The 14,846-nt window shown below is 37.3% G+C and overlaps 1 protein-coding gene across 2 annotated transcripts in view; it reads left to right on the top strand.

The window, feature by feature from the left end:
* EML4 (echinoderm microtubule associated protein like 4) overlaps positions 1-14,846 on the top strand; it is a 127,217-nt gene that overhangs the window by 6,976 nt on the left and 105,395 nt on the right. Inside the window, exon 1 of one of the 2 annotated variants that reach the window (XM_026072370.1) lies at positions 1-84. The exons of the other annotated variant lie outside the window; for it this stretch is intronic. Coding sequence (XP_025928155.1) covers positions 36-84 — 49 coding nt within the window. The 5' untranslated portion in view covers positions 1-35. The remainder of the gene's footprint in view (positions 85-14,846) is intronic. 2 annotated transcript variants of the gene reach the window in all.

Raw genomic sequence — 14,846 nt, forward strand, 5'->3', positions numbered from 1 at the left:
CAGTCCCAGCTCTCTCAGCCTCTCCTATATGAGAAATGCTCCAGTCCCTCCATCATCTTTGTGACCTCTTGCTGGACTGTTCTGGTATGTCCATGTTTCCTACTGTACTGTGTTTCCTCACTGCATCTGTTTCACTACCTGGCAATGAATACAATTCAGGAGTGGGTCAGGCCAAGAACACCTGTGAGTTGTGCCTCTGAATTGTGGGACGTTTGGGGCTCCTAGAATGATGAATTCCTTATTACTGGTGACTCCAGTACAGCTCCATGAGCAGGCTTATTTTCATCAGATTGCCAGCTTGAGCAAGAAATGGACATTTTGTTCCTTTCACCTGTGATCAAGCTCTCTAGCAGGTCTCTAGTGCAGAAGTAAGTGGCACTGTCAGGTGGTATGACCTTATGCACAGGAGACACAGGGCTAGCACTGCACTAGGGTTGCAGTAGGTCCTGGAGCTCATATCGTTGCTAATCACAACTTTATAGTTTCCAGGTGTGAGTCAGGTTTCCTTAATTTGGGCTACTCAAAATGGAGTAATTCAAGCAGACCTGTGTGAGGTAACTGCTTCAAGAAGTACGAGGCAAGTCCAGCAGTAATAAAGGTGGCAGAACAGATGTGGACAAGGTATTGGTGATTGCTGGGTATTTCATATATGGTTTAAAAGCATACTGTACATGAGTTTGACACCAGTGGTTAAATTCCAGTGCCAACTTGAAACCTTCTCTAAACTAGCACTTTGACCATTTCTTTCAATAGCGTGAAGGTAACAACTGCAGACGAATTCTCAGAGCAATGAAAACATAATACACCAAGCTGTTACTGAAACACAGTGCCAGTTATTAATTTTACTTCTCTTTGTAACCTATAGGTTATAAAAGTCTCTCTTTTTGGAAATCAAAACCAAATCTGAGTTAAGCGTGACTATGAAATTCCAACCTACCTGCTTTCTAAATAGTTATTCCCTGCATTCTCAAAAGCATAAGGATATAAATGATTGGTCATACGTTCCTTGCATCTGCCACTCTATGGGTGCCCATACGGTATCCTTCAATTGATACCAGTTTGTTGCTGGAAGAAACAGTGGGAGTACTTGTTTAGAGTGAATTTCAAGTAGTGCTGATATTTAACCACTGGTGATAAACCCTGTATTTAGCTCCTTATAGTTGCACAAAACAATCTATAAATTTTTATGAATTTTTCAGGGGTATCAAATTTTGCATATCTTACTATTTCTGTGTAAAACCAGCCACTTTGTTCAGGAAGAGCTTGTCTGCAGTGTGTCTGCTTTTTGATGTGTGCCTAGTTGTCATGTTTGCTTTTATATATATAATATATAATCCCCAAACAAAATTAACTTGCTGCAGTGTATTTTCAAACTCAGGTTAAAGCAGACAGAACGTTTTAACATGATGTCAAAAATAACCATATGTTCTTTCATGGGAGAGAGGGAAGGAAAGGAAAGGAGAGAATGCTTTGACCTAGGACTAGCATTCTTTCTTATAAGGTAAAGAAAGCTGGCAAGAGAGAAATATTAAGTAGTCTCAATAGTTTTGAATAGGTTGTATACTATCTATGTTTTTCTTTAAACAAGAAACAGCCAAAAAGAAAAGCCACTGCTTCTCTATTTAAAAAGTGCTTGTGAAATATTTTTAGTGTTTTTATTAAAAGCAAAGAAAAAATTAACCCCCCTACAGCTGGGAAGTCTTAATTTTTTAAAATTTTTGTTTGTTTTTAAGCTTCTTATCCTACCCAGCTGATTTTCTTCTTGTATCTTTGCTTGCTTTGTCAGGTTTGAATCTGTAGAAAAATGAGTTACAGGAGGCAGACATGTAAACAGCAACATTTGGACATAAACTGAAGTAAGATAGGATAGTACAAGGCTGTAGTTTTAGGTTTTTACATGTTTGTAATATCTTTGCTTATCTAGCAATCTTGCCAGACTTCAATGAGGTCTGCACCTCATCATTTAGATGTAGAAAAGAATGAGAAAATTAAAAAATGCTGAAGTACGTTTTATATACCTGAAAGAAGGAATAAAGGGCAAAAGTTATCTCGTTATCTCTCTCTCTCTTTTTTTATTAATTATTTTATTGACTGTAAATTCACCATTGAATAGGGATAAAATCAGAATCAGTTATGCAAACAGAGTGCACTTTCCTCCTTTTATAGTTCATCTTACTGCTTTGGACTTGATGCTAGTCTGCTGCTTTCAGAGAACTATAAACCATTTTCCATTACATCATCAAATTATAAAAAATGAAAGTATGGATGGAGAGGTGAAGTTCATTTTAGGCAGGGTGTGGTCATGCTTGCAAGTTAGAAAAGGAAACTTTTTTCAAAGGTAACTACTTCAAGGTATAATGGGGTATGGCAAGATGAACTTGTGTTGAAAAAAAGCAGAACAGAAGTATCAGAAAGGGGACGAAACAGATGGCTTAAATTTACTGGAAGAATGCTGTTATGCTTGCAAGTAGAGGCTAAGATGTATGTATAGTATGTGCAAAATTGTATGTAAATCTGCAAATCGTTTTTGGTCATGCCTGTGATTTTTTCTTAGTGCCATACACATTATCATTTTAGGCCTTATGCCTTCCCAAGGATATGAAAATAAATAACGCTTATGGTGCCGATTATGTCCATAATTCAATAATTAACAAATGCATTTTGGATCTTACGGTATTTTATATATTTGTAGTAGTGCAGAGTCCTGTTTGGATACTGTGCAAACTCAGGAAGAGAACAAAAGTTACCATGAGGCATTTCTAACCAAATGAATCAGAAAAGACAGATGGGTAGGTGGTGTTAATAGTACAAAGCAGTTAAACAAACCAAAGGTGTTATCGGTAAAATGGGATTCAGTTTCATCTTGCAAAATTTAAAGTTTCTGACTGTTGAGCTGCTAGTATGTGTGAGCCTGCTTTGCACTGGAGTAAATTGGGGGGATTCCAGTTGAATTTTGAAAGCTTATCTCTGAAACCAAAACCTTACAAAATATTTCCTTATTGCACTGAGATTTTTAGCAGTGGAGGAACTTCTTGTCAAAGTGTTTAGTATGTACCTTGTAATGGAAATTGTGGGCAAAGGGGAATAGAACAGAAATAGACCAAGCGTTTATCTGATAGTTCAGCAAAAAGTAAATATTGAGATTTGTTTCTCCTCTTTTAATGGACTACTAAAGTACAGCTGACCTGGGAATGGACGACTAAGGGGACAAATTCCTCAAACAAACAAACAAAAAAAGTTTACATCTAGATGGGTCTGTTGCTCACTCTCTCTGCATGTTTTAACAAATTTAAAGCCTTAATAAAAAGACTGAAAGTGTGAATGAACTGCTGTCTCCCTGGAGCACACTACAGAAAACATCAGAGACATTACCCTACATCTGGGTTACAGTATGGGGTGTACAAAATGTAAATGTCTAGATGAGTGATGGAATAGACCATACCCAAACTACAGAAATATGACCAAGGAAAAAAAAGTCTCTAATAGTTTAATTTGTAAAAATATGAATGATGTTGAAAGGGCTTTCACTACTAAGCCAAACAGTGAGTTGGTGGAGAATTTTTTTCCCCCTGTATCTCTCATATATCAGCAGAAGCTATCAGTACAGAATTAATATAATTTAATATAAATGTGGTTCATTAGATGCTTTCATGATGCATGAACCTTTGAACCTCCTCTTTGGAAATGCATCAAACTTACACACCTGAACTTCAAACCGCAAGCGCTCAGGTCGTCTTTGTTCCTCAAACATTTTGAATTTCATCTTAAAATGGTTTGGGTTTCTTATCTCTCCCGTTCAATTTGAAAGGCAATTCCAGAGTCTTGGTTAGAACCGGCCTCTGCTTTTTCCACTCTGAGCAATCCTTCCTTTTCTACACAGTAGATACCTACAAAGGCTTGTATTGCTATCAGCCTTTAGTTGCTAGGCTAGAGCATCCAAAGTGCTTTATGAGCTTTCCTCATAAAATAGATTTTTGTGTATCTTCTGAGTAGATTCTATGCACCTGTTTCAATTTTTTTTTGTTTTTATTTTTTTTGGGGTAGAGACATGTTTGTTTCAGTTGTGGTTGCCTAGTCCAAAACAAAACAATGCATCTAAAACTAGAGATAGTGGTTTACCACTATGTAATTCAGTATTCCTGGTTTTCTACTAAAAATACATCTGCTTTGATGCTCTGTAGAATTACTACAAAACATCAGTATCAAATAGCTGTTAAAAGGCTAATATGATTCTATGATCTTCTGATGTTCCGAGATCTCTCTTCTCCCCTTCGTCTCCTGTTATTGAGCCCTATATCACAGGAAAAATCCTTGCTTTTAATTGTCTTTCATTATGTACTCTTAAACTTCATTTCCTTTGTATTGCTCCATCCAGCCCAAAAGATGGTCTAATTTCTGTGAGATGGTTTCAGTTGTGATTTCTCCCCACTTTGATCTCCCAGAAGTCATTAGTGTGTACTGCTTTTTTGTACAGTCATTAAATGAATGATTTAATAGCTCTGATCTCACGATACCTAAGGAACACAGTTAGTAACTTCTCTTCATCCAGATAACTTTCTTACTGACTTTTTTCAGCAAGTGGTTTGTTCAGCTTTAAAAACTTAGAGGTATCCACCTTAAATTGCATGAGATATTATTGCATGAGATATCACATCAGTTCTTGCTTTAACTTTGGACTCAGTATCATCCTTTTTTAATTAATAAATTACTCTATTGAAATTAAACTTGCCTCATATTCATTTCACTGTTCAATTACATATCCTTGATTTCTTTTGTTCAGACCTTGTATCATACTAGTTCATACTAGTATGCTTGTAGCACCAAGATTGCTTTCCTTCTCTCCCAAGCTACTTCCTTTCCCCCTCCTTTTTTTAATGATTTTGGTGTATCTGTCATTATTCTGTGTGCCAATTATTTCAATATTCTGAGATGGAGATTATCCAGATCCCTTTATTTCTTTATAGTAAATGGTCTAGTTTTGCTTCCACACTGTATGTGGTAATAACCATTATCCTGTCCTCATTTTCAGTGTATTATTTTCTCATCTTTATTGAGACAGAAGGCAAAGGATTTGCTTCAGTGTTTGTTCCAGCTTATTTTTTTTCTTAACCTTTTTAAATCTCAGTGTGTAGGTAACTCCCTCTTTTTCCTCCCTTTTATTTGTCTAGCTGAAATGCATAGTAACAGTAATACCCCTGTTACTTCCTTTGCAGGGTTCAGCTCAAGTAGGCTTTTAGTTGGTTTTATTCTTTTTTTTTTTTTTTTTCTTACTTTGTAACCGCTGGCAACTGCTTTTCTCTCTTATACCCTTCTCCATTCCCTGGGGAAAGGTTTCCTGCTTATTTTTAGCATTCCAGGTAAGGTTTTCATTCATCCAGGTAGTCTGGAGTCCTCCTTGCCAAATTTCTTCTCTAGCTTGGAAGACAGCCCCAAAGACATGAAACTGCTTTCAGTTAGAAAGCAAATACCCTCTGAATACCTTTCTGGTATTCAGGCTATGTGTAAATACCTTTCTGTCTAATCAGCCCCATTAACAAATTCCAGTAGTTTCTCAATGTTTGTCGTTCCTAAATTCTGAACTGTTTGACTTGTTACAGTGGAAATGATCTGAAGTGATCTGAATTGGCTGCGATGGCTTGAACTACCAGTTGTCTCTCCCGCCAGATAACAAAAACTGACTGAATCATCATCCCTGTTGACCATGTTCGCTGATGATGGCTATTGATGAAAGGGATCCTTCAGCTATCATTTGCCTACCATTATTGGCAATGTTTTTTTTATTACTATTTTTTAATATCTGGGATGTTGGTTTCCCAGGAGTTCACATTTTTCATGGAGGATGTATAAGGGAAAATCTTCTATGGACTGCAGCCTGCATTCAGGTGTTCATCTGTGCAGGATCTGAGATAAGTCAGTGCCTCTCTGCCTGTTGCTCCTCAAAGTGGTAATTGCCAAAAGTCTGTTTTATGTTTTGTCCCTTTCTTTATTTCTGAACCATTTCATTGCTGTACCTTGCTTCCTTACTCCTTTAATTTTGTCTAACTTAAATATCTTATAGTCTTCAGTGTCTGTATTCAGATTGATTAGCTCTCCTGTCCATGTATCTACAGCAGTTTGCTGAATAGCAGCTGGCCGTGTGCTCTAGAGTCTGAGTCCTTCTCAGCTGTAAAATATAGGAAATGGAACTCTTAAACCTGCTGATATTGTCAATTGCAAAGCCTTTTTACAGTAGTGAGTTTTGACAGATGGATGAATTCCCTGATTAAGATCTGTGTGTGTTAGAGCTTCTCTTCCTTCCCCCCCCCCATCTCTCTTTCCTCCTCCCTTGACTATCCTACCTGACAATTTTAGCATCTATAAAGGTATTGGCTACCTCCCAAAGGTTACTTCACTTAATCTACTTCTTGTATTTCATAATGTGGAAATAGCCAGTCTTTTCTGCTTGAATGTCAGGCTGGATACTAACAACCTTTTTTCTTTTGAACCTCTAACTGTCCACCCTGGCAAGACAGTCCAGTGCTAGCATTGCTGTCTTAATGTAGAAAACAATGCACCATGCAAGAGAAATGTGCAGCTGAATTTAAAAGAAAAAGATTTTTTTCTGCAGGACACTATTACTTTAGGACCAAAGATTGTGTGGGAAAGCTGAAATTGCTAGAAACATGTTTATAGAGGAAGTTTGGGCAGATTTTTAACCACCATACAAGAAATGTGGTTGTCTTAAAAACAAAAGGTTGTAAGACTCTTTTTCCAGGCATGATCCCTTTACCATTAACTGCAGTTTTAGGTGACAAGAAGGTTCAGGAAAAAGATGCATGTGAAATGTCTAATCAGGGCGATAGCTATGACTCAGGTTTTTCTAGTTCCATTCATCCAGCAGTGCATATGCTTGAAGGTGCCCAGGCTGTATACGCAGTCATGAGTGGTTCCTCTCTCTGAAAGTGAGATCATAGATGTTAATCATGCCGTGACATTGTGTAAGCTTTGAATGGCTAAAATATATATGTGCACATTATTAAGAAGTCTGGATCTGCTATATAAATTGGTATACCACTTCTGAATGCTCCCTTCACTGAGGAGTTTCCCAAACTCTCGTGTATGCTTGCGTGTTTTCGTTGTTGTTGTTGTTGTTGTTTTTTGTTTTTTTTAGCATTGTATAAGCTCCAAAAGGGTGAGAAGTCATCAGGTCTGAAAACTGTAAAATGGCTGTGCAGATGTGTGGAGTCTTTTTGTTTGCTTAGTTTTTTGTTTTGCCCTCCCCCCCCCCCCCCTTTTTTTTCTTCAGAGCTAATGGTGGGGGGACATGGCTGGGGGAGAGCATTGGCAATTCTTGATGTCTGGCAGGACTTGATTACACTTGAAATAGCTAGTTGTGATTTAAGTTGTTTAGTTTTGGTGAGGAAGAGGAAGTGGTACACATCCTGTATAACAACTTCTTGTAATGCTTTATGATTTATCTTTGCACCATGTGCAATATTATTGTTCAGATTGTTTTCTAGGTCAAAAATGTTTACTCTTTTAAACTCTTCAGACTTCTGATTAATATTGTCTGTGCTGATAGGCGGTTCCAGACTTGATTCTTCTTTGTAGGCCTTGGCAGTCAAGTAGCCCTAGGCATGTTGTTGTTGTTGCTGTTGAATGTTTTTTTTCATATTATGCCAGCAAGTGAGGAAAATTAATGTCTAGCAATTCAGAAGGAGCAGGGAGGGCAAAATCTGTGTCTGTTACTTTTTTGAGAGAGCTGGTTATAAAGATGTTAGTGTGATCTCCACTTGACCAGTGACTCATGCCGGAGAAGGGTCTCAAAACTTGAACTCGGAAAGGACTCATTTATAAATACATTTTTGTGTTCTCATTTATGCAGTACTTCCTTCCTCTCTTACAATTATTGAACAGATGCAGCACCTGTTAAAACTGAATTGTATTTTACACTAAGCATTCTCTACCTTGGTGCTGTGCTTTTTTTTTCCTTTATCCATCCTAAATGAGCTATGTTGAGGGACTAGCTAGGTACCTGTTTTTGTAGGTCACAGATACATATATGACACAAATTGACCTTGCAAGCTATTTTTAGTTAAATTTGGGATTAAGCTACTTCAGAACTGCAGTGGCTTAGGGCACTAGTGACCTGCAGAGGTTTGTTGCTCTGCGTTGGTGTCACTCATCACCCATATGACTGACTTGCCATAGCAGCCCAGGGGAGAGCTCTTCTGGGATGGTGGTGTTCGGAGTCAGCAGCTGAACCTGAAGCCTCACTGAAGAACCTTCACAAGAACTACACTGCAAAAAACTGGAGTTGTGCCTCAGGTGTGAGGTCCGTAACTGCAACTGGGGAGTAAAATACAACAGCAAGGTTTTTGCTAAGTCTTGAAGGCCCCATGTTTGTCCTCTATGTAAGTGAGATCTTACCTGTTCCTACCTATTCCTTCCAGCTTATTTTTAAGATGAATTCATGCTGAGACCAAGGGACTGTTATAACTTGAAGTCCCACTTTTTCAAGAAAAAAAGACTTTAGTCTTTGGGGAAGTGTAAATCTTATGGTGTGTTGAATTCTATTTTTTGCCATTTCACAGATGAAAGGGATTATACCAGGTCTTTCAACTTGCAGCTTTTGAGTTGGGGGGGAAGAAGGGAGAACAAGAGGAAAGCAGTTGAAATAAGTTGTCTTAACATTTACTAATCCAGATGTGGGTTTCATTATTATCAAGGTGTTTTGAGGGAGTGGGAAGAAATGCAAGCAATTTAGCTAAATCTGTTTTGCTCTCTGCCCTTCTGATGTCCAGAGGGAGGTTGGGACTGTATATGTTGTGAGGAAATCTTGGACAAACATGTTACTAAGCAGAAATGTTAAGAGAAAATTATTAATTTGAGAAGTATATGAAAAAATCCTTTCATAAAAATCTGTGTACCTTTTTTAGATCTCAGAGGCATGTTAGGAGTCTCATGAAACAGTTCCCATCATCAAGAATTTGTGCTTTAAATAGGCAAGAAAAGCAGAAACAGGATAAAAGGAAATATTTAAAGGAAACTATGTATTTCGTTGGCCCTCTGTTCTCCCCTAATGCCATAACCCTCTATATATTTATTATCTCTTGGTGCTTAATGTTGAACATGCCCATTTTATACCTTCTCCGTTCTCACAGCTGTGGAATTACAACATTTGTATATATTGATAAAGAGAAGAAGACAGTTTAAGTATCATTATTTAAAGTCAATTCTTGCAGGAAGCTGGAAATGGTGACAGCCCTTTAGTGCTCGTGCAACTGAGTTTGTGGTGTCTCTTTCTATGGTGCTCTTGAAGGAGAGGAGCATTGCTTTGTGGAGATATTGGTGGGTACCGGGTCTGTCACAGGAGTTCAAAGCAGCTCTCAACCTGTATGTGCTAGAAGAGCAGTCCAGCCAAATGAGTCACGTTAGGAAGGGTCTTGTTCAGCACCGGGTTTGATATTTGTGTTTGGGAAACAAAATACTAGCTAAAGTAAAGAAATTCTTCCTAGTAGTAGAAGGGCATAGCAGGGTTTGGTATGTGTGTGATGATGTGTGTGGGTTTTTGTGTGCCTGGAATACCATTTTGTACCTCTGGATTATTGGGCATGCCTAATAATTACTGCTTTGCTTTACTTTTTACTGTATCGGAAATTTGACTGCTTACTTAGTATGGAAAAATCATGAGCTGATTTTCATTTGTGTTTTATTTTATTTTTTTGTTTTCTTGATCTAAGAAGGAATAATGAAAGTGTAACAGGAACAAAATTTTGGCATTTATCATCTAGAAGAATGAATAGAAGCAAAAACTGTACATTCTTGTCTGACTTAAAAGTTGAAACTTTTGTCACTATTGAGAATTTAGATGTATGGAGTTGCTGTTGATGTGCAGCCCCTCTTAACTGTGTTAGGAATAGAGTCGTATTAGTCAATAGAGTCAGCAGTGCCTAATAGAGGATATGTGGTTATTACTTTTAAGACCATGAAGTTGTGCTCATCTGTGAGAAGGTTAAAAAGGGCAAAATCCTGATTTTCTTTTTCTTTTTCTTTTCTTTTTTTTTTTTTTCTTTTCCCCTCATCAGTTACGTTTTTCGAAACTACTTGGGGAGGACCTTGCCATATACAAATACTGGTTGTTTTGCGGAAAGGCACTTTAGTCCTTTTAAATACAGTTAGTCGCAATTCAAACAAGCGCTCAGGTTAAATGAAAAGAGTGTTAAAGGCACTCTCCTTAATGCTCCAGTGCAGTTAAATCCCAGCTTTGCTTATAGAAGATATGATCAGCATGCATTGGGACAATCAATATGACCTATAAAAATAAGACGCTTTGTTCATTTGTTGTGAATGTTCAAGTAAGTGTTCTGAAAAGCCAAACTAAAGTGACCTTTACCAAGCGGCTGTGAATTCAATGACTGAACTCCAACAATTTTCCCATTAGAGGAGCCTTATATAGCTTGCTATTTTTTTTTTTCTTTCTCTCAGCATGGTCAGTTGTATTGCTAACAGGCATGACTTTACTGTGAATCTTTCAATAGTTTGGCTTTCCTTAAAGCCTCTCTTTATGAAGCTGTGAACTAAGGTTAAGAGAATCTGTGTTTGTTTAATAAAAACAGGAAGCTAGTAGCCCTCAAAGTTGCAAAAGAAAAAAGCATGAAAACAGTGCAGCTTTGGGTCCAAAATTAAGAAAAAAACAAGAAGAATTTTGAATTAACAAACACCAAAAGACCACCCTCCCACCCCCCAACTCCCAATATATCAGTTTTTTTAAGGATGGCCTTACAGTTTGCTTCATAAATTTTAAACTCTTGGATATGGCAGATGCTTGTCACTTACGAGTTCTAGAACGTAGTTTAAACAAACAAACATAATTTAAACTGAGACTATTTAAAGTTTTTCTGTTCAAACTGCTGTCTCATCAAACAGATGCTGCCCATCTGACAATCTCACTGACCTTTGAAGGGCTCTGTTCTGCTCTGGCTATCCTATGCATTGAAAAATATTTTTACAATTGTAGAAGAAATGTTGTTTGCTCCCAATTTGAAGTCAGTATTTCTCCTCTTAATTGTATCTGTGTTCTCTGGAAACATGGCGTCATTTTTAACAGCAAAGCCAGACTAATGGATGCATCCAAAGTTTAATGTCAACTATATTCAGTTCACGCTAATTTGCAACACTGATACTTTTGCACCTCTTTAATGTTTTGTAAGGCCAGCAGAAGTCTTGGGGCAAGCTTTGGGTGTTTTGCTTAGGACAGTGCACTGTCTTGTTTATGCTGCTTAGATTAGATCGTAAGAAATACAAAGCAACAGGACATTTGGGGGGGGCGGAACTTGAAAAAAGGAATCTCTTGTTTGGAAAGTTAGTTTATGTTGTTATATAAAATGAGGGTGGTATCCACAACAGTACTAGGACAGCAGCCTATATGGGAAAAGATGACTTTCTATTATTAACTTGCAAAGCTATATATTTTTTAAACTTCAGTTATTCCATCTCATTTTCTTCTGTTTAGGATTGAACTAATGCATAAATTACTTAAATAGTGATGTTTTCCCTCTGAAGAAAATGTCTTTGGTAGTAATTATTATTTCAGATTTTAATAGTGAATTAAAAGAACTGGTGTAGTTTTCCTAGTCAGAAAACTACTTAACGTATTAATACAGAATACAATTGGTAGATAGACTCAATTACCTAATTTCTTAATTTATATTAGTAGAATTAATCTGGTGAAGAAGCATATCAGTAAAACCTATGCTGATGCTACTTCATTTGGTACTCTAAAGCATTATTTCCTAAAGAATTTTATTAAGTCAGTGTATTTTTTGTCATCTTTATTAATTTATTGAATATCTTTCTTTTCTAGCAATAAAAGTAAGAGAAAAATATAAACACTTGAATAATTTACAAAAGCAAATGTGTTTTTTACTCTGATGAAATAATAAGATTAATAGCCAGTCTTTTTACAAAAATAGCTCTGAGAACCCATCAGTGGAACCGCGATGCTATAAAAGGATTGACAATATATCATAGCATTTACTGTGCCCCGAGTTGTCCAAATGCTACTAACTGTGGATTTGCTAAAAATGTGGTTTATCAAAAGACTTATGTATCTACAAGGATGTTTTGTTTTAGTAATTTGTTGGAATTGCCATGAAATGTTTAAGTGTAACAGAGTAGATTATAACAGTCTTGAGGTAAATCCTTGTTCCTGTTTCAATCAGTCAGATTTTTTCACCGAGTTTTAGCCTGCCCACTATCTTGCTTAGGAGACTCTGTGTTAAGTGCTATGTCCCCTTTCCCCCCTAGGGCCACAACTGCCAGACTTACTCTTTCCTGCAAAGCTGTGCAGGAGGATCTAAAAATTTGCTACAAAATTAAATCTTCCAGAAGTGAATCTAGTTTAAACAACGCTTATTTACTAACAACCCAAACCAAATTCCCAGTCAGAGAGGTTCACGCCAAGTGTGCATTACTTCCATTCTCATGCTTTTACTGAAGAGTGGTACCTTGAAAACAGTTATTTGCTAGCATTATTTAGTATGTTTTCAGGGCTGGTCTAGTTCATTCCCCCAGTCACTGCATGGTGGCTTGGGGAAGTGGCCCTACGCTGAAGAGCCGCTGCTCTGTCCCTTGCCCCCATCAGGTTGCTCCACACCGCGTCTGTGTACGTGTGGTGCAGAGAGTCCAGAAGAGTCTTGCCTCCGGTTTGGCTATTGGTAACATATTCTTGTAAAAAGGTGAACAGTTAGTTAACATTTAAAAGTTATTGCTGCTGCTTTTTAAAACAGATTGAGAAAATTTTTATTTTTGAAGAAGATTAATCTACAAAGTTTTCTGCAAACAGATGGCACATCACACATGGCCATGATGTCCATGTTCAGTGGCCGCAGGTAGAGTTACAGCCAGACCATTTTGTGTGGCTCTCAACACTGGCAACTGGGGTCAGATTAAAAATTTAGGTTATTGTTTGCTGGTTTGCTTCTATTCTGCCTTTTTTTTTTTTTTTTTCCTGAATGAGACAGTGCAAACGACCTGAGTGGTGTACATTTTTTCTCTCTCTCTCTCTCTCTCTCTCTCTCTCTCTCTCTCTCTCTCTCTCATCAGTTTTAATGCCATAAACCTGTTCTCATCAGTGCAGGCAGAAAATAGCAAGATGCTTCCAAATTGGTGCTTAATTTAATCCCCTTCTCTCCACTTCTCCCCTCCTCCCCACAATGCATGTATCCTTCATGGGTTTTGAGGATGCTGTAGGATCAAACTGATTTTTATCTGATGGCAGGTATGCTTTAAAACATGTCATTTGTTTTAATGTAAGCTACCCCTGACCACTTGATAGTGATTAAACGGGTAAAATCAGATGCCTGATTACATTTGTTTCCCCCCCAAAAGGACTACTTGATTTGATGAGTAACTCATTTGATGCATAATTTGAATTCTGTCAGGAGACTGAGAAAGAAGAATTCTGATGTATAAGTCCTCTGTTCAGAAAACCTTGAAAGATCAAGTATAGTCCTTTAAAATCCTCAATTACTATCTCTTGACTTTGTTTTAAAGGGGAGTAGAGGGGACTTGCTTCATTGCGAGCCACCTTGCAGGGTGATAGGTCTCTTCAATGAGGAGTGACAGAAAGATGTGAAGCAGTTATTTCAAGGATTATTTTTGAGATGCAGACAAACACGTGTTTAGGTTAAAATGTAAATATCTGTTAAAATGCAGGAAAGCTAAACAAGTGACTTGCAACAAATCATTAATTTGAGTGCTATAGTATAATTTTATATGCTTTTTATAAGGGGGGGGCAGAATCTTCAGCAATTTGACAGAAGAGTGAAAAACTATTTTTGATTGAAAGATGCCTCTACCTTTGCTTCATATATATTACCTTGTAAACTGAATGTGTCCTGAAATGATGCCTAAAGAAACACAAATCTTCCAGAAGAGACTTCAGAAAAGGGGATTCCCCCCCCCTTGGGTTTTTACTTTCTCATTACTCCTAATACCATCCCTTTCATTCTGGTGTCCTTGAATAGAATTGTGAATGGAATAGGCTAGTGTATGCCTTTCTGTGGAAAGCTTCATTTCTGTTAAAAGTAGAAAAAACATATTCGCACTGTAAACAATGGTCAGTGGAGAAATGTTACGCCAGTTAAAATGTCCAGCGTTACAAGTTTTTTACTTTCAAGTAAGTTTTGCTGCAGGCTATGTTATTTTAGTAGGTTTCTAGCACTTGGTTGAAGGAAATAGCAGAGCCTTCCTGTTTATAGAGATACTAGGCCAAACATTTTTTCCAAATATAAGTTACACTGAAAATGTAGTATTACTGTCAGTTACTCAGTGCATTGTAAGCTCCTATGTTGAGATGAAAAAAGCTAAATATAAAAGTCTTTTTCAAGTTTTTATCTAAAAATCTTGTGATGGAGGTGTGATCATATCACAGTCTTGGTTGGATGAACTTGCACATGCATAACTAAGTGTGCAGTTAGTTAAATTTAAATCCATAGACCTCATGTATACGTAGGTTTGGGAATACTCACTTGTATTAAGAAAAATACAAATGCTGCCTTAGTCTGTGCTTATGAGACATTATAGAAATACTTTTTATTTTATTTCATTGTCAGTTTGCTTCCTTTGCATCTCTAATGTCAGAGTAGATCTTGTCCTGTTAGATTACTGCTTATCCTAAGCCCTCAGGGGCTTAGAGCTGTCCGTTTTGTTGTTTCCTATGCTAGCAAGGAAGTTGCTTTTAATTTTAGTCCCGTCATTCCTGGTATTTTATTCACTTAGGACATGGACTTTTATCCTTCTCAAAGTACAGATGGATAAACTCTTCATCTGAGGCTTGATTAAATTTCTGTTAAAGTCAGCAG

This window comes from Apteryx rowi, unplaced genomic scaffold, assembly GCF_003343035.1.
Source record: "Apteryx rowi isolate R43461 unplaced genomic scaffold, aptRow1 scaffold_34, whole genome shotgun sequence".
Lineage (NCBI taxonomy): Eukaryota > Metazoa > Chordata > Aves > Apterygiformes > Apterygidae > Apteryx > Apteryx rowi.